Here is a 25,728-nt window from a genome sequence, read left to right as displayed (position 1 = left end):
CAAACGCTCCCGAAAGGCGGGGCTAATAAACGCGTCGGCGCCGTCCCCGTCTCTTAGCTCCGCCCTGGAAGGAGGCGGGGCGAGTGAGTGCCAGTCGAGGGGGGCGGCGGCGGCGGCGCGTCGCTGTCACTTCCTGCTCCCGCCTCTTCGTGTCAGGGCGGCGCAACGCGCTCGCGACTCCTGTGCGCCTTGCCGGCTTTCCCCGCCGCCGCGGCTGCTTCTACCTCAGCGCCGAACGGTCCGTGCCCCCCCCCAACACACACACATACACACACACACCGCGCTTGCCTTGGCGGCACCCCCGCGGTAGCACCCGAGCCGAGGAAAGGAAAGGAGCCGGAGAACGAAGCGGGCGCGGCGGTAGCAGCAGCCAGAGCCGCCGCTTCTTCGCAACAGCCGAGGACGGAAGAGGCGGCGGTCGCTCTCATCACCCGGGAAGAGGGGGGGGGGCACGCTGGAAGGCCTGGCTCCCCTCGTCTTCTGCTCGCTCCGCTCTACGGTGAACCGAGGAGATGCCCGTGAAAAAGAAGCGCAAATCTTCGGGGCAGGCGGGCGACGAGTCGGGCCTCAAGAAATGTAAAATCAGCAGGTATCTGCCGGCGGGACAGGCCTACCAGCCTCTGGGGCCGCCCAAGCGGGTCAACGGGGTGGGGTGGGGGGGTTAGGGTCTTCTTTTATGGGGGAAGCGGCTTGAGAGACCCCCTGAGGGAGGCGGCAGCCACCTTTTTTTTTTATCTCGGAAGAGGCCTCTCCAATTTGAGGAGGGGGGGCTCTTTCCCTCCCCACCCCGCAATTGCTGGTCACCTTTTTCTGACACAGGTAAGGAAGGATAGAGATGACAGGTACGGCCATGAGCCCCCCCCCCCAACACATGCACACACACACCATTGAATCTGCCTTTAAGCTAATTACTGCCTCTCATCCATCCATAGTCTTTATTTTTTCTCTCCTAGTCTTATTTGGAAGTGTGTTTTTCATTCTTCCTTGGCCAAAATTAAACATTTATTAGGGTGGACTTTTTTCTTTCTTTCTTACTGCTCTTGCCTGAAGGTACTTGGTAGGTTGGCTGATGATTCTTTCTGTAGCAACTTTCTCCTCAGTGCTGCCTTCCAGGTGTGATTTACCCATTAGCAAGAATTCAGTGCCTTGCTGCTGGGTTGTATGAGAGCTGAAATTGTGAACATCCTCGGGAGCACCAGGTAGGGGAAAGCTGCTCTGCACAAATGACTGATGTTTCTAGAGGCCTTCCTCAGCTCTAGTCTGCTTGGTCTGCACTAGTGATTTTAAAATCCTTGAATGGTTTGTAATGAGGAATATTAAAGTCGTCTCCCCCAACCAGGCCCTATAGTGGCATCTACAACAAAGCACATGGTGTGCTTTGTCAAGTATATAAATTCTGTAATTTGCTTGCTGACATCATGTTGCACGTGTTATTTGCTCCTCCCCTGCTTATCCTTCTCCAGGTGCCTATGGACAGAATGAAGTAGAACATGTTGCCTTATGATGATGGGAGTTGCAGCTCTACATGTTTGTAAGGAGGCTGGTTAGGAAATACTGTAATTTCAGCTTCAGCTGATTTCATTTATGCATAAACATATCTATATGTGTGTGTATATATGTATACACACATATACACACACACTTATACTTACAGATATGTATGTGTACACACACCCTATATGTGTTTGTATGTATGTGTAAGAACATTACAGACAGTATAATAAATTTATATGCCACCCACTCTGAAAAGTGAATGTGTATATGTGCATATTCTAATTTTTGCTAGCTGGTTGGAGAATCAAATTGGTATATAAATTGAATGAAGGCCAGACATATTTCACTATCTCTTAACTTGAAATTTTCTGTCTTGATAAGAACAGACCTTCCATGATTTAATATTAGGCACTGTGATGTGCTTCCCAGCACTTTGGAATTCTTTGCCCAGTCCCCAGGTTCATGAAGTACCCTCCCCTATGTAAAGTCGTTAAAGCAATTATATTTCAATAGGGTTTAAAAAAAAATCTTAGTCAGTTGCTTAGGGTCATCCATCTTGGGGCAAGTTGATTAATCTTATGTGCTTTTTTATGTTGTTACTCTGTTGCAGAGAAGCAGCTTGGTGTAGTGGTTAAGGCATCAAGGTAGAAACTGGGAAACCTAGAGTTCTAGTTCTCCCTTGGACATAAATCCAGCTGGGTGATCTTTCTTTCAGCTCTAGGAAGATGGCAAACCACTTTTGGAAAAACCTTGCCAAGGAAACTTCAGGGAATTGTCCAGCCAGTCTCTGAGAATCTGACATGATTGAATAGAAAAAGTTAACATCCATTTACCCCTATTATTCTGTGCCCATTGTTTTTAAGTACAAGTCAAGATGTAATGAAAGTGCTCAAAGAATTACACTCCCTCAAACGTATAAAAATTCTTACATATTTCATCTTTTTAACACTGTTAGTGATAAAGTACATAAAAAAGATAGCTAAAGTGTAGATTTTGATATAACATCTTAGTTTACACTAGAAAGGAATACAGTGAAACAACTTTGATAGTTTCTCTGCTTATATATTGTCTGGTAATGAATCAGTGTTTCATTTGCCAGTTGATTGATAATTAATGTAAAAGTTGAATTCTGTTCAGAACCACAAATATTGGCCCCAAAGTCTAACCACAGCTTTTTCAGTCTACTATAAAAAAGCAAGGTAACTACACTGGTCTCTCCCTTTGCTCTCCTAAAGCTGCTACTTATTTAGGAGTGCAAATACTGTTAAATTCAGCGTGACAGGCTTCTAAATATACATGGATAGAATTGTGCTGTTAGAATCTCAAACATGTTCTACCTGTTCCTTGAATACCAACTAAACTATTATGTGGACCATAGCTCTAGAATTGCAGAGTTAAAACTTGCTACAATCAATAGCAAAAGTGTATATATTGGACTAAAGATATTAGCTATTTAATGAACATCATATATAATAGTGTGACAGATTTTTCAGATCAAAATCTAATGGAAAAGGATGCCTTGAAATACTAACACCTGAGATTGCAGATGCAGCCATGACGCACTTCATTTTAGTGTACTGTTACTTAGATTCTTGAAAAAGGGATGAAATGAAACTACTATTAGTGGAATGCTTTGAAGTAGAAAATAGTTCTCTGCAACTTGCTAAAAATTCATTATAGAAAGCATTATAAAAAGAAAAATAGCACAAGTTATTTCAGGGAGCTAGATGTTCTTTAAGAAATAAAAAATGTGGTTTTTTTTTTTTTTTTTTAAATGTTCATCAAAAGATTAGATAGTAAAGAATATGTAGAAAGAGAAGAGAATAAGAAGCAACATTTCCCAGGTTTCTATATAATAAATGATGTGTTTTATCATTTATTATAGCAGCCATTTTGTAAGTAACTTAATATACTGTGGAGACTACAATATAAATGAATATATATGTGAGCTACAATTGCCGGACTTTTTAATGGTAATAACACTTGCCCTCAGTTTTGTATTACAAGCATAGTAAATGCTGAATCACTCAAGGGCAGGTAAAATGACTTAAATGCATTCAATTATCTTTCTAATTGCTTGCCTTTACAGCTGCTAAGTGTCATGTATAAGATTGCATTTAGTCTCTACTTTGTTTAGGAATACAAATTAAAAGACAGATTTCTCCAGTCCACCCTCAGGTTGAAGACATCTAATGAAACTTCACTAGTCAATTCACTCTACTTCTTTTACTGCAGGATGGTTTCCTTAATTGGAATCTGCTTCCTATTACTTAAGATCCTTATTGTGGTATAGCATTCTGTGACACTAAAGAACAAATTGCATCACCCCATTATTTTTCTGAGAGATGGAAGTGCCCATTTTTTTCAATTTTTCATTGGATTTAGCACATAGTTTCTTAGCAATTGTCTTTTAACCTTTCTTTGAATCAATTCCAATTTGTCTGAAGGCTTCTGAGACTCAAAACATAATAGATCAAATGTTTAGTTGTTTCCCAACTGTGACAGTTCAGTACAGTACAATTTTGGCGTATATTTTTAGTTCTGGGTATGAATGTTGAATGTCATCTAGAACAGGCTTTCGGTTATAGTAAACATTACTTTCTGCAGACAGGCACATATTATTACATGGCCTTTAAAATATGACTCATCTATCACAATAGGTTGTCAAGTTGAAATTTTAAGACCTCTTGAATTTGATAGAATTTACTTTTATACTAATATATTTAGAAATGGAATAATTGTCAAAACATTATGGGCATGGTCTCATGAAATGTCAGGCCTAACATCTTGCAAGGTCATCTGGGATTCCTTCAAGCCTCTAACTCCTGAGGAAGCATACTGGTTCCTCTGTGGGATGAGCTCATGTGCCTGCAAATTAGACCAGTGCTCTTCCTGCCTGATATATGTGTCCAGAAAAGGAATTAAAATATTGATGCAGAAGGTGAGTGTCTCCTTGAGGAAGGAGATTATACCAGCCTTGAAGAAGGTGATGGTATAACAACTTCTCAAGCCATCATTCACTTGGTTGCCCTAAATAATTATTGGCAGATACCCTTTTTAATAAGGTGGATGAGGTGGTTGGACTTCAGTATACAGGTTCCTGGGGATCGGAGGGAAACTGCATCAGCTACTCTTATAGATGACTTGTTAAATTTCTTAGCATTCAATACCATCATCTTTGGTATAATTTTGGACCACCGGTATAGTTTGGGGATCAAACCTTAGTCCTATAGTGGTTTTGCTCATTCCTGAATGTGTTTCCAATCAGTTTTGATAGAGTATACAAGCCCTTGAGCTTCCAATGGGAGCTGCTCAGCCCCATTGCCCATTTTATTTAATATCTAAAACAACCCACTGGAGAGATTACTCATCATTTTGCAGTTACATTTCATAACGTGCTGATGATATCTAGCTTTAGATCTTTATCCTAGAGGCTATAAGGGACTGAATGAGGTAGTAGATTTGGAGTTAACTGCAGCAAGACAGGGCTTTTGTTGGTATAGAAACTCTGAATCCATGAACTTTTTCATGTATTCTAATAACAATTGATTTTTCCTGAAGTAGGTATGTAATCTGAGGTTTTCTTGGACCCATGGTTCCTTGTGGAGCAGGAGGTAGCAGTTGTGACCCAAAATCCTTTCAGAATCTTTGTTTGCTATTCCAGTTTCATCCTTGTGTGGTCCAGAGGTGCCAAGGCTGATTTATATCTTTATCATCTCTCAGTTAAACTACTGCAATTTACTCTGCACAGGAATCACTCAGAGTTGCAGCTGTGTCATAGAATGCAGCCATTTACCTACAGATTAGCAGAATAATGATTGTATTTCAGGAGTTGTGTTGCTGGTAGATATCTGAATAAACTTACATGGCTTGGTTTGGGCCACTGTTACCTTTAGGATTATCTAATTTAAGTGGAATCCACTTGTTCCATTGCAAAAGTTATTGAAACTTTGTTAAAAAGTTTTGTGAGGGGCCTTTATTTCTGAATTATAAATGGATATTATAATGCCAAAATGTTTTAATTAAAATCACTAAAAATTAGTGATTAAAAAAACTTATTGACAGAATAAAACGACTAAATCTTGGTCTGTTGTGTAGCTTGTTAATTCTTTAAACTTTAGAATGAGTTGTGAGAATATCTAGAAAAGGAAAAAAAGACAACACAGTTGTAATTCGAAAGAAAGAATAGTTTGCTCTCTAGAAAATATGTAAAAAGTAGTAAAAATAAAGCTGCAAATTTAAGTATTTTCTAGATGTTATCTATTAATAAGCCATAATTGGGGATTTTTTGAAGCAATAGCAAGTTTACCAACATCTTTTTAAATATGTATTTAAGTTATTGCAGGTCACCAGCTTCCAATAAAGTGATAAGTGGTGAGGAGCATTTTTCAAGCAAGAAGTGCCTGGCTTGGTTTTATGAATATGCAGGTATGAAACTAATGCATGGTTAATGCAATTACTTAGTAATACTAGGACTGTGCTCTGCATATATCCTCTTTAATGTGAAACTAACCATTTGTTTGTGCTCTGCATATATCCTTTTTAATGTGAAACTAACCACACTATAAGTAGTCCTCGACTTACAACCACAATTGAGCCCAAATTTTTGTTGCCGAGTGAAACATTTGTTAAGTGTATTTTGTCTCATTTTATGATCTTTCGTGCCTCAGTTGTTAAGTGAATCACTGCAGTTGTCAAGTTAGTAACATAGTTGTTAAGTGAATCTGACTTTCCTATTGACTTTGCTTGTAAGAAGGTCACAAAAGGTGATCACATGACTCCAGGACACTGCAGCCATCGTAAGTGTGAATCGGTTGCCGAGCATCTGAATTCAGATCACATGACTATGGGGATACTCCAACAGTTGTGTTGAACATAGTCATAAGTCACTTTTTTCAGTGTTTTTGTAACTTTGAACGGTCACTAAATGAACTGCTGTAAGTCGAGGAGTACCTGTATTTTAAAAGAAAGTGTTGTTGGGTTAGAGGGATGTGTATACACAGGAGTTTCTCAGGTGTGAAATTCTGTTCCTAACATATTGAGCTATGTTGTAATTTTTTAATCTGTTTGAATATCTATTCTGATTTGTTTGGTTCTAGGTAGGTGAATGGTATACATCTATCCATGGAAGCTTACAAACTAAGATTTATAGCTTAACAAAATATATTATCCACACTAATACTTGCTTATTCAACAAACCTCATTTAAGCAAACTGTAGTTTAGTACATAGAGCATCCTGATCAGTCCAAGTATGCCTACCAGCTAAAAGAGAGGAATACTTTAATTTATTTTTATGAAGCCAAAACACTTTTCTTCCTTTTTTGTGTTTTTCTTCATAGAAATATAGATACAAAGCATTTCATCTTCTCAGAAAAGCAGGCTGGGTTGAGAAACAGTGACTGGTCAAAATGTCCAATGTTATGAGATTATTATTTATTTATTTATTCAGGACAACAGGAATAAAAATTCACACCAGGAAAACATTCTTTATGTCAGAAAATGTAATGTTGCAGAAATCTGGATTTGTTAGAGAAGAGCAAGATATATGCACTATGAACTGCATATTTTTTTTAAAAAAATATTTTGTTTGCAAATGAATGAGTTGTTGTTAGTTTTGAAGTCGTGTCTCACCCATCGACCCCATGGACAACTTTCCTCCAGGCCTTCCTGTCCTCTACCATCCCCCAGACACTAAGCTCACACCTACTGCTTCAGGGACTCCATCCAGCCACCTCATTGTCTGCCACCCCCTTCTTCTTTTGCCCTCAGTCTGTCCTAGCATTAGGTCCTTCTCCAGTGAGTCAGTCCTTCTCATTAGGTGGCCAAAGTATTTGAGTTTCATCTTCAGGATCTGGCCTTCTAAAGAGCAGTCAGGGTTGATCTCCTCTAGGACTGACCGATTGGATCGCCTTGCAGTCCAAGGGACTTGCAAGAGTCTTCTCCAGCACCATAGTTCAAAGGCCTCAATTCTTTGATGCTCAGCCTTCCTTATGGTCCAACTTTCACAACCATACATTGCAACTGGGAAAACCATAGCCTTGACTATACGCACTTTTGTTGGCAGGGTGATGTCTCTGCTTTTTAATATGCTGTCTAATGAATGAGTACATGTTACATAAACTGCAAAAACCCTTTAGATTTTTCCCCATCTTTCTATATTCATAGAAAAATGCTAATCTGATGCTGAAATCCTTAAATGATTATCAGTTTTTCTTTATAATTGTATGAACATCGTACGTCTCCTATTACATAGAGATGGGCAAATTTAGATTCTGCTTCAAATTCACATCTATACATATGAACATATCTTATGTGTTCTTTTGTAATGCAAATTAATCATTCAAAACTGGAACAGTACATTGGATGGCAGAAACTGATCTTGGTGAAACATCTGGAATATGATGTAATTAGGAAACTGTATGCAACACTGAAATGACTCATGAGTACAGTCTGCTAATTCTCTCTGTTTTTTCCCATCCTACTCCAGCTTTGGCTATGATAGGCCATTGAGTGATACAAATTTATATAGTATGATATGTGTTTTTTTTTTCCTTTGAAGGTGATGATGAAATTGTAGGACCGGAAGGAATGGAAAAATTCTGTGAAGATATTGGTGTTGAACCTGAAAACGTAAGCCACAAATTGGCTAATATCAGTTTTTTAAGTATTGTCCATTCTTTGGTTGCAGTGTTTTTCTGCTCTTTCTTAATTTTATTGTCACAAATGAGTAAATTATGAACTTTAAAAAATTGGTTTTTTTTTAATATTTCAGTTTTACAACTGGAATCTTATAATTTCTTAATACATTTGGGCATGGGCAGATCTTAAAGTGCTGAAATTCCTTGCACTGCTTCCTATATGTTTTTATATTTCCTATGTTTTTATATTTTCTTTGACTTTGACTTTGTTCCAAAGTCAAAAATATGCAAAGTATACCTTTTCTTGAGATTCTGCTACAGTGAGCAGCTGCATGATCCTAGAAAAAGACGCAGGTATTTTAAAGAGTTGCAGCTATGTAAATATCACCGCCTACTCCAAAGTACATTTTTGATCATATTAATGCTGCATGGTTAAGTGGAGGCTTTCCTAAGGTTATAAGAAAAGATCTTTAATAGCTCTCCAAGCACCAGACAAAAATCAAATGTAGCACACCATCGGGGAACAAAAAAAAAATGTTGGCCACCCCAAACCTACTATCGATTGGTATCAATCAAAAGTATTTGTAGTGTTTTATTTGCTTTGATGAATTCTTTCGATGGCTCCAAAAAAACAGTGCCTGAGGCATCTCTGGTGCATTTCTGGGGGTATGACGTTATTAAAAAATGAGATACTTCAAAAAGGTTTTGAAAAGGTAGGATCAGGTACTTCCTGCAGTGGTAGTTTTCCTGCAACAAGCAATTAGGGAGAACATTTTAATGCTGTGGAAGGCAGAGGAGGAAAGGTTTTGGTGCAATAGAGGCTTCAGATGAGGCTATCCTCTTCTTGCATTTTGGAGGCCTTGAAGAGTTGTCTCTTGCCCAGCCTTTTGCTTAAGATGGGTGTAGTCCCCTTCAAGAAGTGGGGCGGGGGTGGGGGTTGTTTGTGGCTGCCTGGTTTTTCCAACTTCTACTTTTGTTGTATTTTTATTGTTTTATACTTTTACGTATTTTTTGTAAACCATCCACAGTCATTGGGAGCCAGGCAATGTACAAACTGGATTAAATAAATAAACCCTTAAATAGAAATGGAAATTTAGTTGTCAGCAAGGGTCCTGAGTGTTGTAGTCTTGACACATTTGAAAAGAGGAGAGATTTGGACTGATGAACAATTTTTGCAGCCAACCACTGTTTAAAAAATATTTCTTGTAAATTTGATCCCACCCCGAGCCCACTTTTATTCCGTTATTCTTTTACAGATTATTATGTTAGTTTTAGCCTGGAAACTAGAGGCTGAAAGCATGGGATTTTTTACAAAAGAAGAGTGGCTAAAGGGGATGACCTCATTACAGTAAGAATTTCTATTTTAAGTTCTCTTTGATATGTCAAAACATTTGGATACATATACACATTTTCATTTAACAAAATGCTGGAAATATGATTAACTTCGTTTGTATGTTACATCTTTCAATTTAATCTGAAGATACTACAGTAGTTTGTGATGGCTCATGTTCTTGAGCTGTGCAGTGCTTCAGATTTGAGCACAGAAAGATGCTTCAGAGCGTCTATAGAGGTGCTCATGTGCAGGTAATGATACTATCCCCAGAGAACACAGTTTATTTAAAGACATATAGGCAAAGACTATGTGAACCTCTTTGTGTACTCCAAAAAACATTTTATGCTTGAATCTGCATAGCCCAATCAGGTGTTTCCCTGTGGTCAAAATCAGTTTACTTCTGCTGAATTCTTAGAACAGTTCAAATGTGTTTGTGTGAATGTTTAGCTTTTCTGTCACTGTACACTACTAAAAATCTCCTGTCTGTAACCTGAGTAAAAAAGTACATCAGAGGGCAATAATATTTTTGGAGGCTAAAACATATGAAGAACGGTTGCAGGAACTGGGTATGTCTAGTTTAATAAAAAGAAGGACTAGGGGAGACATGATAGCTGTGTTCCAATATCTCAGGGGTTGCCACAAAGAAGAGGGAGTCAAGCTATTCTCCAAAGCACCTGAGGACAGGACAAGAAGCAATGGGGGGAAACTAATCAAGGAGAGAAGCAACTTACAACTAAGGAGAAATTTCCTGACAGTTAGAACAATTAATAAGTGGAACGACTTGCCTGCAGAAGTTGTGAATGCTCCAGCACTGGAAATTTTTAAGAAAATGTTGGATAACCATCTGACTGAGATGGCGTAGGGTTTCCTGCCTGGGCAGGGGGTTGGACTAGAAGGCCTCCAAGGTCCCTTCCAACTCTGTTGTTATATTATATTATATTATATTTGAACCAAGATACTTCAAATGGGCTAATTTACGGAAGTCATCCAAAATCTTGGACCTATGACTCCTGTGGGTTTGAAATTTGGCAAATTGGTGGTCGCGTCAATGTGCCACGCTGCTACCCAGAAATTCAGTAGACTGGTCCCAGTCCACAACTCTGGAAGCCATGGAGACAGGTACGCCCTCTTGCACCATTCCCTGAGAGAGGGCCATCAACCACAGAAAGCTGGCAAGCACTCAGACATCGCTCACGCTTCCACTACTTTTTTGTCCTTGATCATTCTGTTTCTCTGTTTAGGTAAAGAAATAGCTCTGAAGTGATGACCCAATGAGTCATGTGGTTGATAACCTTTGTCAGCTTTAGGATGCGGTAATGCATCAATTGTAGCCTTCCTTGATCTCTCTGGGCAATACAATGACCATGGTATCCTTCTGGACCAGTTTAGTGGGAGGGACAGACACTGTTTTATAGTGATTCTCCTTCATTTAAACCCAGTTTCAATATTATAGTGGGAGAATATTCCTGTTCTGAGACCCTACTTTGTACGTACCTCTTCCCTTTCCTTTTGAACATCTATATGGAGTTGCTGGGGAAGGTCATCCATCAGCATGGAGTGCAATATTATTAGTATGAGCTGCTGTGGCGCAGTGATTAGAGTGCAGTACTGCAGGCTACTTCTGCTGACTGCCTGCTGACTGCAATTTGGCAGTTCAAATCTCACCAGGCTCAAGGTTGACTCAGCCTTCCATCCTTCCAAGGTGGGTAAAATGAGGACCCAAAACGTTGGGGGCAATATTATGCTGACTCTGTAAACCGCTTAGAGAGGGCTGTAAAGCACTGTAAAGTGGTTTATAAGTCTAAGTGCTATTAGTATACTCAGTTTTATCTTTCTGCCCCTGGCTATCCAAGTGAAGCTCTCTCGGTTCTATCTCAGTGTCTGAAGGCTCTGGGGATCTGGATAGGGTTCAACCTGAGGCCAAATTTGTTCTTGAGACATCTCCCAACCCCCACCCCCACCCCGCTTGGCTGCGTGTTTTCCAACCAAAAAGGAAAGAAGAGACAGAAATAGGATAGAACGAAATTAACTTCAAAATTCTAAAACCATGATGTGAGCTTTGAATAAATAATCATATCATTTATTTATTTATTTATTTATTATTTATTTATTTGATTTTTATACCGCCCTTCTCCCGAAGGACTCAGGGCGGTGTACAGGCAACAATAAAATACAGACACTACAGTATACAATTTAAAATGCAAGTTAAAAAACTTATTATAATTAGCCTAGAACTTTAAAAATTTATAAAAACCAAAACCCCATTTAAAATTAGTAAAAAATTTAAAATCGATAAAATTTATGTAATTTAAAATTTAAGCCAGCCCCGCGCGAATGAAAAGATGTATCTTCAGTTCGCGGTGGAAGGTCCGAAGGTCAGGTATTTGGCGTAAGCCCGGAGGAAGTTCGTTCCAAAGTGTGGGAGCCCCCACAGAGAAGGACCTTCCCCTGGGGGCCGCCAGCCGACATTGCTTGGCGGACGGCACCCTGAGGAGTCCCTCTCTGTGAGAGCGTACGGGTCGGTGGGAGGCATACGGTAACAGCAGGCGGTCCCGTAAGTATATTCATATCTATACAGTAGTGGCCAAAATTGTGGAAACCTTTTGGGAAAAGTGTAATTTTTAGGTTTTATGGCTAATAACACCACTTTTTTTGGAGTTTCAAGACAATCGTATTCCACTGCTGGAATGGCCTGGGAATAGCCCAGACCTTAACCCAATTGAAAATCTATGGAACCAATTAAAGAAACTTGTTTGTCAGAAGCAACCCAGCAATAATAGAAGCAATCATTCAATCTTGGTTTCACATTAGAACAGCTGCAGAACTAAAAGACTTGGTTCACTCCATGGGAAGACGTTGTAAGGCCGTAATTCATGCTAAAGGTTACCCAACTATTAACTCACCTGCTGATAATTTTTGTATATCTCATTTTTTCTCTGGTGATAATTTTTGTATATCTCATTTTTCCTACGTTTCACTTTTCTTCTTTATACAGTGACTGCTATTCTAATAGCAAATCCTTCATAAAAGTTATTGCATTACATTCTTGATTAAATTATCTTTCCATTGATATATAATTTTATGGTACTACTCCAAAAAAAGAGTGGTGTATAGCTAGTTTTAGAAAATACACTTTTCCCAAAAGGTTTTGACGATTTTGGCCACTACTGTAAAGGCGGATGTTTGTAGCAGGGTTGAAATGAGGGGTCCTTGGTGCTCTCTGAGCTTGTTTGTTTTCTTGCAGACGTTTCATTATCCTAACTCGGTAACATCATGAATTGAAGCAAGAGCATCTTTTATTGTTGGTGTTATAGTTAACTTATGGTACTGAAGGCTGCAGGGTAGAATCCATTAGCCATTTCTAGCTAGATACTGAGATCATGGAGCTCTTGTACTTGTTATGGTGTTCTGAATAGAGCAGCTTCCCAAGGTTATTCTCAGCGTATCCATTTATACAGTGAAAGCATTTGAATTTTTGAAACAACTTTAATTTTTTTATTTTTAAAAAAATGTTTTTTTTTAATTTTTAATTGCATTACCCCCTCCCCCCATGTCTTTGATGTAACCTTCAGATCTCCTCTAAAAGCTACCATTAAATTGCAAACTTTAATGAACAGGAATGGAGAATGATTACAAACATGGGAAAATGCTCCATTTTCTGTATTTGATTTATTAATATTCCCCTGAACCTGAAAAAACGCAGAAAGCAGGGCCTGATACTGAAGCCTTCTCATACATTAAAGCAAAAAGGTCTGTTGAGGCAAAAATTTAGAAAATGAAGAATATCACAGACTGCCATTAAACATAAATTTATTAAATTTAAAAAACTTTAGCCCTATCCCAGGTTAGCCACACATCTAATACAGTACATAAAATCCAGATCATAATTAAATAGAGATTTCACTCCATTCATTTTCATTTTGTCTTTTTGAGAAGTGCTCAAAATTCAGAAATAATATGTACTAAACAATAGAGAATTTCTGATTTGACGTACAAGCAAAGATAAGATTAGAGACATTGTAAGCTGTAGAAAATGACTTGGGGAGTCATGATCTTGAGACCCCTAGAGTCTAATAACCTGTATACAATCATGCCTACACACTTTCCTTTCCCCAAATATTTGACACATAACTATTTTACTTTTTAATTTAAGATGTGACGGTACAGAAAAGCTGCAAAGTAAATTTGATTTTTTGCGATCCCAACTGAATGACATTTCAACTTTTAAGAATATCTACAGATATGCATTTGACTTTGCAAGGGTAAGTGAATTATCTAAGAAAATAATGATTTAATTGTACATTTATACATTTTCTAAATTGCACTTCTTTGAATTTGTATAGGATAAAGATCAGCGAAGTCTTGATATTGACACAGCAAAATCTATGTTAGCACTTCTTCTTGGAAGGACATGGCCACTGTTTTCAGTGTTTTACCAATACTTGGAGGTAGGAATGCATTAGGGGGAAAAAATCAAACTATTATGTTTTAATTCACCTTCACACATTTATGCTAACTATGCTTTGCAATTCTTTTGCTTTTTAATTTTTATGATTTCAGATTTTCAATACACATTTTGTATTTCAGAATAAATCTGCATTTTTAGTATATTATTCTCTGCCAGCTATATCTTTAAAAATAAAGGCAATGATAGTTGGCAATTTAAAATAGAAATCTATTTTAAATAGATTTAGTTTAAATTCACATGGAAGCTTACTTTTTCTTCAAGCATTTCTTGATACGTTATAACCTTTTTTGTTTTAAAAGTATATAATTCTTGTACTGTATGATAGCATTTCTTATTTTTCTGCAGCAGTCAAAGTACAAAGTAATTAACAAAGATCAGTGGTACAATGTGTTAGAATTCAGTAGAACTGTCCATGCGGATCTTAGCAACTACGATGAAGATGGGGCATGTGAGTATTCTATATTCATTATTTTTTTAGGGTTTCAGTTGCAAGTTTCAGTTTCCATTAGAGTTCTAAAGAGTTTGAAACAGTAACATTCATCTGAAAACAAAAAGCATGAATAGGAGGTTTGGATAGAATTGTAGAGGTTTATATGACATACGTTTTACTTCAGGCTTGGAACAAAACACCCCTGCTTGTAATTTTACACCAAAAGACTTTGCTGTAGCATGTTAGTGGAAACAAAAGTTACTACAGTTTGACTGTTCAGTGTACCTTTGGAAAAACAACTCAAAAATTTTAGTGTTTTTCCCATGAGAAAGAATGATAACCAAGGACCAATTGTTGCTCTTCTATTTTTACCCAGGGCCACACAAGCAATGATGCTCTATGCTGAATGTTGCTTACTGCACAAAATTTGGTAAAAGGGGTAATTTTTAAAATTTCTGACAATTTAAAAATGAGCTATGAAAATATAACTTAACTTTTCCACTGAAAAACCTGTCTGGACACTTATTACAACCAGTACCACCCAGAAAAAAAGAGAATTATTGTCCTTAAATAAACCCAACAGATTACAGACTAAAAAGACCAGATGAATATTTTAATGATTCTTTCAGTTAGTACATCTTACCTACAAGTTTTTTCTTAATAATCTGATTTTGGAGGGGTGTTCTTTTTTTTCTTTTTCTTTTTTGAAGGAAGCATTGTCTTGGTCGGTGTTGTAAGCAGTACTGGGTTTGTTTGCGTTCTTGGTTTTTTACCATTCTTGCCAAATTCAACTCTATAGAGCCATGATAGTGAACCTATAGCACGTGTGCCAGAGGTGGCACCCAGCGGCCTCTCTGATGGCATGTGAGCTGTCACCCCAGTTCAGCTCTGCTGCACATGTGCACACACCTCCCACTGGCTAGCTGGTCTCCCACTCCCATTGGCCAGCTTGCACAGGGGGCGGGGCATGGGCGGAAGGGCTGTGCATGAATGCACAGGGGATGGGGTGAGTGCAGGGGGCCGCGTGTGGGTGCATGGAGGGGGCATACAGGGGCCATACACGAATGCGCGGGATGCAGGTTGCATGCATGGGGCCCGCATGTGCGTTGCATTTGGGGGGTTCGGGCACACACACATTCGCATGCACATGTACGCGCTTTGGGCACTTGGTCAAGAAAAGGTTAGCCATTACCGCTATAAAGCCACTGGACTTTTCTTTCCTGGTATTTTTCCTGGCACTTGGAATGGTTGCAGGCTGCAGAAAATAAGATGGTTACTGATGCTTAGATGAGTCGCATTTAGAATAGAATAGAATATTTTTATTTATAGACCGCCATTCTCCCGAAGGACTCAGGGCGGTGTACAGCCAAGAATAAAATACAGGAAAAAACAACAATACAAAACTAAGAACAACCCTTAAAAAAACCTATTTTATATGGCTACTTATAGATAAAATATTACCCTCTAAAATTTACAAAAAATTTAAAACCCATAAAATCAATTTGATAATTTAAAATTTAAGCGAGTCCAGCAAGACGAAATAAGTAGGTTTTAAGTTCGCGGCGGAAGGTCCTAAGGTCAGGTATTTGTCGGAGTCCAGGGGGAAGCTCGTTCCATAGGGTAGGAGCCCCCACAGAGAAGGCCCTCCCCCTGGGGGCCGCCAGCCGACATTGCTTGGCTGATGGCACCCTGAGGAGCCCCTCTCTGTGAGAGCGCACTGGTCGTTGGGAGATAGACGTTGGCAGTAGACGGTCCCGTAGGTATCCCGGTCCTAAGCCATGAAGCGCTTTAAAGGTAGTAACTAACACCTTGAAGCGCACCCGGAAGACAACAGGCAGCCAGTGCAGTCTGCGCAGGATAGGTGTTACATGGGAGCTCCGAACCGCTCCCTCAATAACCCGCGCAGCCGCATTCTGGACTAACTGGAGTCTCCGGGTGCTCTTCAAGGGGAGCCCCATGTAGAGAGCATTGCAATAGTCCAGGCGAGAGCATGAGTGACCGTGCATAGGGCATCCCGGTCCAGGAAGGGCCGCAACTGGCGGATCAGGCGAACCTGATAAAAAGCTCTCCTGGAGACGGCTGTCAAATGGTCTTCGAAAGACAACCGCCCATCCAGGAGCAGGCCCAAGTTGCACACCTTTTCCATCGGGGCCAATGACTCGCCCCCAACAGACAGCCGCGGCTGCAGCTGACTGTACCGGGGTGCCGGCATCCACAGCCACTCCGTCTTGGAGGGATTAAGTTTGAGCCTGTTCCTCCCCATCCAGACCCGTACGGCTTCCAGACACCGGGACAGCACTTTGATAGCTTCGTTGGGGTGGCCTGGGGTGGAAAAGTACAGCTGCGTGTCATCAGCGTACAGTTGGTATCTCACCCCAAAACCACTGATGATCTCACCCAGTGGCTTCATGTAGATTTTGAACAGGAGAGGCGAGAGAATCGATCCCTGCGGCACCCCACACATGAGGTGCCTCGGAGTCGATCTCTGCCCCCCCTGTCAACACCGTCTGCGTTCGGTCAGAGAGGTAGGAGGAGAACCACTGATAAACGGTGCCTCCCACTCTAACCGGCGCAGCAAGATACCATGGTCGATGGTATCGAAAGCCGCTGAGAGGTCTAATAAGACCAGGGCAGAGGAGTAACCCTTATCCCTGGCCCTCCAGAGATCACCAATGCGACCAAAGCCGTCTCCGTACTGTACCCGGGCCGAAAGCCGGACTGGAACTGGTCCAGATAGACAGTTTCATCCAGGTACTGGGGTAGCTGACATGCCACCACACTCTACAACCTTCGCCGTAAAGCGAAGGTTGGAGACCAGACGATAATTTCCTAAAACAGCCAGGTCCAGGGAAGGCTTCTTGAGGAGAGGTCTCACCACCGCCTCTTTCAAGGCAGCGGGAAAGACCCCCTCCCGCAAAGAAGCATTTATAATCCCCTGGAGCCAGCCTCGTGTCACCTCCTGCGTGGCCAGCACCAACCATTTGATTAATAACTTTATGACAATGTGAAAAATCCATGCACAAAGTATAATTTGCACACACATTTTAAGAAATCAAGCAGTTCCAATATTTTACTAAAACATAACCAGCTCAGCAACATTAGTGACATTTCTGTTTCACTGAAACTAGTATTGACACATAAAGTGTTGCATTATATAGCTGCAAAATGAAACAGAGTACAACACAGAAGGAAGCCACCAACTATAGCAAACTTAAAAAGGTAAGGGTGGTAAGGCAGGTGTAAGAGGTAAAAGATGCAACTATAATCAACCTTCTTTTGTTTGGCTTTGTGGTTTATTGCTTTTTCTTCTCAATATTTAAAACTTCTTTCCCTCAACAGGTGTAGTATAAGCCAATAAATTGCCTAGACTAGGCAAAATATGATATATAGCAGCCCTGTCACAAACCTCCAAATAATAACTTAAATTGCAGTACTCAGAACAGTCAATACAAAGTGATGCCTCCCCAGAGATCCAAGTTTTATTTCATTCTTGGAATACTCATAATGATTGAGCTTGAAACTCAACATTTTTTTCAGATTAATACAATATTGTACTTTAATATTATTTAGATCCTCTAAAGGGATACAGTGTTGAGATCATATATAAAAATAATAGCATCCGACTCAATGTTATTAGACAAAAATGTTTCATATATGCTGATCAGCATCTTTTGATGTATGGGTATATATTTTGTTTATACCTATATAAGAGCCAGGTAGCAGTATGCAGTACTGCAGGCTACTTCAGCTGCAAGCAGTTCAGCAGTTCAATTCTGACCAGCTCTCAAGGTTGACTTAATCTTAACTCATCCTTCCAAGGTCAGTAAAATGACCCAGATTGTTGGGGGCAATATGCTGACTCTAAACTGCTTAGAGAGGGCTATAAAGCCCTGTGAAGCGGTATAGAAATCTTAAGTGCTATTGCTATTTATAATGAAAGATATTCTTAAACTACTTCAGTTTTCTACAATAGTGCGAATATAGTTGTGCAGGATACTTTAAGAATAAATTTAATTTGAATTAAGATCTAATTTTAATCTCCTTATTGAACATACTCATTTCTGTGGTGTTTCAGGATATATAAAACTTTAAAAGTCTAGTTTAATTGATTTTTGTTTTTGTATCTGTATGAATCAGTCAAAAAAAATGGCATTTCCAACACAATATTGAGTAACTGTACTAGGATGGTGTATGAATTGAATGTTCTTGAATTATGAGACTTTGCATGCTTGTGTTTCATGATTAGGTAATTATGTGATTTGATATGTTGGGCTGTTATTTGTTTTGCTACATCACATCTACCTTTTCAAATATGTTTATATGATATTTACAAGTCCTTGTTGCTTTCCATTCAGATGATACACAATCTTTAAATATATACATATACATTACATTGCACATGTCTTCGTCTTTAATAGCTGCATGTGTTTTATAATATATAATAATATATTATTATTATATTTCTATACTGCTGAATTGAATCAACTGACAGTTTACAGTATAAATAAATCAAAATCACAATAAAATCTAGTCAATAAAACAAGAAGAAATAGTATTAATAGGCTAAAAAAATAATGATAACCATGACAAGCAACCTAAGCTATATAGCAATAAATTACAATTAAAAGGTCCTGATTTAGTAACTTTCTGGAAATATGTCAAAGTAGATTCCAGCTACACTTTAGAGGTAGCCTAGAGCAACAGGCCTTCTGTTCTTTTAACTCATGCATCAGGAACAGCAAGCACACTAAATAGAGTAAATAATTTCATATTTGCTGATTGAGAATGTAATTGTGATGTGCTTTTTAACATTTTTGCCATATGCTAAATAAATAAGCATGCTGATTAGATTACTTCCACCTAGAAGAGGTGGTCCTGAAGATACCTGGAATATAAACTAGATAGGGCTTTTGTAGATTAAAGCAGCACTTCTAATTGTACTCCAAACCTATTGAAATCCCATCCCCTTCCTCACCTTGGTTATTACTTCTTCCTGTAGTAATTCAATAGTAGATGTTAAATCTGGAAGGACTTTCAACTAATGAACTTGCTCCTTCAGGGGAAGTTAAAACTGGAGCAGTTTTACAGTTTCTAGTCAGATAACAACTCCACCTTGTTGGGGTTCAAATTCACACCATTTCACACACACACACAGAACTTCCAAACATGCCATCAAGATTTCCCTGGTATCTCTAGTCCTATCCAGCATAGAAATGTGCAACTGACTATCCTGGTAGACAAGTAGGGGGAATCTCTCTTAGCATTTTCCTGTACATGTTAATGAAAGGAGAGAGACAACTGACTCCTAGGGAGGAGGAGTCAGAACTGACCCCTCCTGCCAGTTGATACATCTATTTAAGAAGTAGAACCAGTGCAAATCAGTGCCCCAACTCTCCGAGCAAGCTGAAAAGATACCATGGTTGATGATCTTGATAAGTCAAGTAGACCCTTTCACCCTCCTATCGAAGTCCTGACAAAAAAAATTCACAGAGAAATCAGTGCAGATATTCTGTGCCCAAGCCTGAACTGAATGAAACCAATCTAGATACAGGTAATCTTCACTTAACTTGCTTAGCAATCATTTGAAGTTACCATGATCCTCCCCAGAACTACTTACAACCTGTTTTTGAAGTTAAAATGGCCATTCACACATCTGCCCATGGTCACATTATTGCATTTTGGCACTCAGCAACCAATTATGTCTGTTTGCCACGTGCTGAGACCATGATTTTTCGCCTTTTTTTTTTGTCAGTTTCTAGTATTTACTTCCAGTAAAAAAACGGCTATTGGTAAAAATGGGTTCACCCAACATCCTTAATGACTGTCATGTTTGCTTAATAACCGCACCATTTGATTTGTAATAAAATTTGGATGCGGTCTCATGGTGACCTGCTTAACAACCCCCACAACTTAGTCATAATGTTTGGCCCAGGTATAATTGTAAATCAAGAACTACTTGTATTCCATTTCATTTACATCATTTAATTAAAATCCCACCACCTTCTTAATAATCTATATTTTTTGTAGATTTTGATTGGGGTGGGTAGATAGAAACAGACAAATAATTTTATTTTTTTTCCTAAGGAAAAGCATAGAGTGCGAGAATGAATTTCTTCTCAAATTTTAGGTGAAATAATATTCTTTAACTGAAGAATATGGTATCAAAATGCTTGCTATTTTCTACCTTACCTTGGGTTTATTGGAGGAATAAGTGGCTCAAGGATTTTCCAGCAAAGAGGACATTCATTTTATAAATTTTTATTGTAGAGTGTTCCTATCTGTCTGTAGCTCTTATTCTGCAAGCTGACTTAGTGCAGTTTTAGCATACACCTTGTCTTCAGCCTTTTGTTTTTCTGATAAATCTTGTTGCAAGGTTGTTCTACAAAAAATATTATTACTTGTCACTACTTGTAGAGGGAGTGGGAAAGCCAGAAAGGTTAATAAACTCTGTTTACAGGAGGCCATATGTCAGCTTATAATCAAAATATATAGTTGCCACCAATTCTGAACATTTACTAATGGAAGATCCAATGCAAATGTATGGATAGGGCCTAATTCTGAAATGAATAAATTGGGCTATGGTTAATTTTTAGCAGTAAGAATTGGGAAAAAGAAGGTTCATTGTGTTCCTATTTCTTCCATAAATGAAAGTATTATTTTTTTATCTGCTTAAAATAAAAAACCAAACATTTTTCCAATCCTAGCATTTTTTTAAAAATCTCTGCTACCAGTGGCAATAAGTTGGCAGTGTAGTTGCAGAGTACTATATATTGGTACATAACATGAGGTAGAGTCGATAAAGTTTGGTTAGTATTGTCATTAATGCCCATTTTCCATGCTTTCTCTCTGGAGTAGTACACTGTGTAGAACATTGTTTCAAGAATTTTTTCCCTGTGTTGCCTTCTGCTTCAATTGCTTTTTTAAAAAAAAAAAACTAACTTAGTTATATGTCAACATATTTTAAGCTAACATTGTATGGCTCTTAAAAAATACAAAGAATATGTCTTAGCCATGAGGGAAGAAAAGTCTAAATTGTATGTTAGGTCACCTTTCCTCATTAGGCCTACTTATAAATCACAAAACGATGTCAATTTTATTTTAATTTTCAGCATCAGATTTTTTTAAAAAGTCTTTCCTAAGGTTGTAACGATAGTAGATTGCTTTCTTGTTCGTTTACAGAGCTCCCAGGTCTTAGAGTCAAAATGAAGTGGCATAAAAGCACCACAAATTAATTAAAAGAATGATTGATCATCCACTTTGGAATATGTTGTCTTTGCCACTGCCAGAAAGTCTGACTTTCCTCTGAAGTATTCCAGTTTGTAATTGCCATTTCTCCCTCCCAGGGCCTGTTCTTCTTGATGAATTTGTGGAATGGCAAAAGGATCGCCAAGCATCATAGCAAGAGCAGCTGTGAAGAGAACGCTGGATCTTGCGATGCCCAATCTACAAACACTGATTCAAAACCAAGGATTGCGTTCACATCCTTATGAACTTTAGTCATTTTTTTTCCTTTTATTTTTAAAGGAAGCCTTGTTACACATGAAAAGGGCATTGAACCACATACTTCTGAGACTGAAAATTGGAGGTTTTTGTCTTAAGTTTCTATCATTTCAGAACAATAAAGATTCAGATTTGTAACAGTCTTAAAACATGAAGGATATGACTATGGGTCCTATACTCAAAACCAAAAAAAAAATATTGAATGCATCAGAAATGTCCAATATGAGTGACTGAATTCCAGATGTATGTTACAATTGTAGTAGAATAAGAATTTGGTAGATTGGTTCTTGTGGAATGAATGCCTTTAGGAAGGGTGATTAACCTTAAGCCTTGGCTGGTGCTTTGCAAACACCTCTATCACTTGTGCCATAACTGAACAGCTTTGTGGAGATAAAGCCTTTATTAATTTATCAGCAAATCCTACCACTTTTTACTTTTTGTTTCCTAGTAGAACATTCATAGTGGCCTGTTTTTGTTTTCCTTAGAAGCACTAGGAAGATGCCTTTGACAAAACAATTGTAAAACTTGAAACATCATTTGTGTTTAATTATTATATATAGGTCTACATCTTAATAGGAAAATTAAGCTAGATTTTCTGATGTGCATTACGCTGAGAATAAACTATTACGATTCTCCTCCCATCTCCAAATGTGGAGAACATATGTTTTTATTATCCTATTTTCAGGTATACACATTCTAAGATTAGGAAGAGTTGCACCAACAACTGATTAACACCCAAGGACTACTTAGATAAATACGATTAGCTAAATATAAATGTTTACAAGACTTAACTTTGTTTTGTGAAACAAATTATATGTAGGAGAACCGCTAGTAGGTAATTGGATGAATAGTCAAGGAAAATGTAGACCTCCTCCTATAGCAGAATTGTGACATCACCTGTGTGACATGATACAGTCCTCCTAGCTTACCATACCAGGTAAAAACATGGTAGTATCTCTCTCAGGATAATGAAAATGCATTGTGCATAGTATAATCAGATTCAGGTAGAACAAGATAATCTCTTGTCTGTATGGTGCATTCTAAGTATTTTCATTTATTTATTTTTTATTATTGGTCACTAACAGCCCTTAAAAATCTTTCTGGTGCTGGGAGATGTTAGACAGCAGGTGGAATTATGTGTTAGCTGCAGAATTTCTATGAGCTGTCCAAGGGATGATACAACATCAATGAGTTTGCTGTTTTTTGGCTGTCTGCAAAAGAAAAAGGCAGTTTGAAGTTGCAGGAGGAAGTACATCAAATACCTCAGAGGTGCTGATCTGACTCAGATGCTTTCCTTAATAAGTATCCCAATGATACTTCAGAAATGTTTTCCATAGCCCTATATGAACTTATCTGATCTATCGGGGGCTTTTTGGTGGATGTGCTGAAATCCACTTCTAATTGATGCCAAACTTTTTTTTTAGGAAGTCATATTGTAGACTTAGACATAGTTGTTGTGGGAGTCAGTTAAATTGAAGTAGATGGTGTTTCCGGCTTCTTTTATTTTCCAGGGTGCAGCATTTCTAACCGAAGGACATATCTGACCAACACAAAGTATTTCATGATTTCTAAGGGTTAGATACTAAATACGTTACAGCAAAAAATAAATAAATTCAATGATCAGATGAGTACTGCAGAGACGAAGATGGTTTTCAAATGCCTTAAGGCAGGTGAAGATATTGATTGCCTGATGTATTTAACATTCACAACCTGAATACTTGATATAAGCCTTACTGTGGAACAGCTATGGTTAGGATGAGTTATGTTCAACCAATCTTTTCAAAATGGACAAATAACTTGGGTGGGGGTTGCAGCCAAATTTGGCGCTGATATTGTTGTTTCCCCAAGTGAAATAGTGCTTGTTTTCATTCTCTGATGTAGATGGGGAATAAAAGTTCAATCTAGAGATGCACATTTGTGAGTGAATCATGTATTTATTACTCTTCCTCTCCCATTCTACCATAAAGAGATTGCATCAGTAGATCCTTACTGTAATTTGGGCATAGCCTGGTGGGTATACATTGAACCAATGTCAAAAAAATATGCATAGGAATGAGGATTTTCTTCTGGCATCCAGTTTCCCAAGCTGTGCTTTATAAAATCTCAGGTTTTCAAGTTGAAAGGTGCAAATCGGGAAGATACAAACAATGTAAAGAGAATACCTTTTGAAAATCCAAATTATAAGCTCTGTAGGAACAAGGTAATCAATAAAGTGTAATCAATCCATTTATATTATCTTTCTTACAAAAAGATCAGATTGCTATGAATTGCTTCTCAGATTTTATCACTTATAATAAAACCATATTTCAGCGTTTTAGGGCAACAGTTTAGTGATTGGCTTTTAAAGTTGTGTGCCAATTAAAAATACAAAGAATGCTTGTTACTTTATAATTCATTTTTACAAGAAAATGGAAACCGGTAAATGGAAGCCAGTTAAGAAAATATATTTCCTTCTGCTCTTTCAAAATCAGCAGATGAAATTGCTTGAAGCTCAGGAAATTTCTAACAATTGTTTCTTTGAGAAATACCTGTCTCCTGTTGTACTGTCTTTTCTCTGAAATATTTTAAGATACTCTGGTCAAATTTTGTATTAAGTTAATAAAACTGGAGTTCAAAGTATCTATTAAAAATAAGCTGCTGGAACAATCTAGCATGGTAATATACAGAGCAAAATAGAAATAAAATTATGAAAGTAAAGGTTAAAAAATCTGAATGGAAATAAAGCTGTAAATGTGAAAATCAGGCAATACAATGTATAATTTTTAAAGCATCCAGGGTACATTGCAGTTACATAAGTAATGTAGGAATAAAGGCAAATGTACTAAAGTAGAATATAAAATGAAAAGCAGATAACAGGTGTCAGTTGTGTTCAGTACTCCAGGTATAAATGGATACCAACTAAAAATATTACTAAATAATAGGTAATTAGTTTAAAAAGCATGAGAGGAAAAACAGCAATTTTGTCATAGGAAAAAATATAATCAGTTGGCAGAGGTTAGGGACTTATATCTAGAAAATGTGGTGTGTGTTTTTTTTTATTTAAATGCCAGACATGAACAGAATACAGAATTCAGTTATGGACACATATATGCACAAGGAGTTTTTGACATTCGACCACAATTGGGAACAGAATTTATGTTGTTAAGCAAGGCAATTAAGTGAGTTTTGCCTGATTATATAGCCACCTTTCCCGAAGTTATTAAGCAAACTGTTGCAGTTAAATAAATCACATGGTTGTTAAGTAGACATACACTTCCAGTTTTATCTCTTACTAAATAGTTTTTAGGAAGGAGGCCAGTTTTCTGAATACTTCAAAGAATCCTGGGCAAAGATCCAAATATTTTAGTCACTTTCTTGTAGAATACTTGTGAGTTATGCAAATCCTTCTTAATGTGCAAAGGGGTGTGTGCGAATCCTGCACCTCTTTACAAATGGTTAAGTCACACATGTCTTTTCCTAGGTTCACAAGACTGCTTTCACTACCTGGAAACACTGGTTTACCATTTGAAAAAGAGATGCTTTGTATGTTCTCCTACGCATTCAAAAACACCTTTTTCAAAGGATTTGCACAGCCGAATGGTTAAAGAAATGCTTATTGGGAAAATATGATTACAAGACATGGCAAGTTGTTACCACTAGAGGGCATCCAGTGCCTTGTCAGTTACAGTAAAATTGTAAGGTAAAAAAATATGCTAAGATTGTATGTTTTCAGGAAAAAAATGTTACTATACCATATATGAATCTAATAAGAATCTATCACATATAAATCTCAGATCTAGCTAATCACTAATAATACTATAGAATGCCTACAAAACTCTAGCTTTCCCAAAATTAAAATAGCTATGATCCCAGTTAGGATATTTG

The 25,728-nt window shown here is 38.1% G+C and overlaps 1 protein-coding gene across 1 annotated transcript; it reads left to right on the top strand.

Annotated features, from left to right (window-relative positions):
- Positions 1-109: 109 nt before the first annotated feature.
- Positions 110-23,776, top strand: DCUN1D5 (defective in cullin neddylation 1 domain containing 5). The gene is made up of 8 exons (XM_058185418.1): positions 110-589; positions 5,831-5,922; positions 8,055-8,125; positions 9,390-9,481; positions 13,620-13,728; positions 13,810-13,914; positions 14,280-14,382; positions 21,708-23,776. The coding sequence occupies exons 1-8, from the start codon at positions 513-515 to the stop codon at positions 21,761-21,763; spliced, it is 705 nt and encodes a 234-aa protein (XP_058041401.1). The 5' UTR covers positions 110-512; the 3' UTR covers positions 21,764-23,776.
- The last annotated feature ends 1,952 nt before the right edge of the window (positions 23,777-25,728 follow it).

This window comes from Ahaetulla prasina, chromosome 5 (genome assembly GCF_028640845.1).
Source record: "Ahaetulla prasina isolate Xishuangbanna chromosome 5, ASM2864084v1, whole genome shotgun sequence".
NCBI classification, from domain to species: Eukaryota; Metazoa; Chordata; class Lepidosauria; order Squamata; family Colubridae; genus Ahaetulla; species Ahaetulla prasina.
The sequence above is the reverse complement of the archived record's forward strand: the minus strand, read 5'-3'. Positions and strand labels throughout refer to the sequence as shown.

What these genes read in the sequence shown, in the direction of transcription:
- DCUN1D5 (XM_058185418.1), top strand. Translation starts at nt 513, where the DNA reads ATGCCCGTGAAAAAGAAGCGCAAATCTTCGGGGCAGGCGGGCGACGAG. An exon ending in ATGCATTTGACTTTGCAAGG is followed by an intron (nt 13,729 to 13,809) that starts GTAAGTGAATTA and finishes GAATTTGTATAG; the next exon opens with GATAAAGATCAGCGAAGTCT. An exon ending in CTACGATGAAGATGGGGCAT is followed by an intron (nt 14,383 to 21,707) that starts GTGAGTATTCTA and finishes TCTCCCTCCCAG; the next exon opens with GGCCTGTTCTTCTTGATGAA.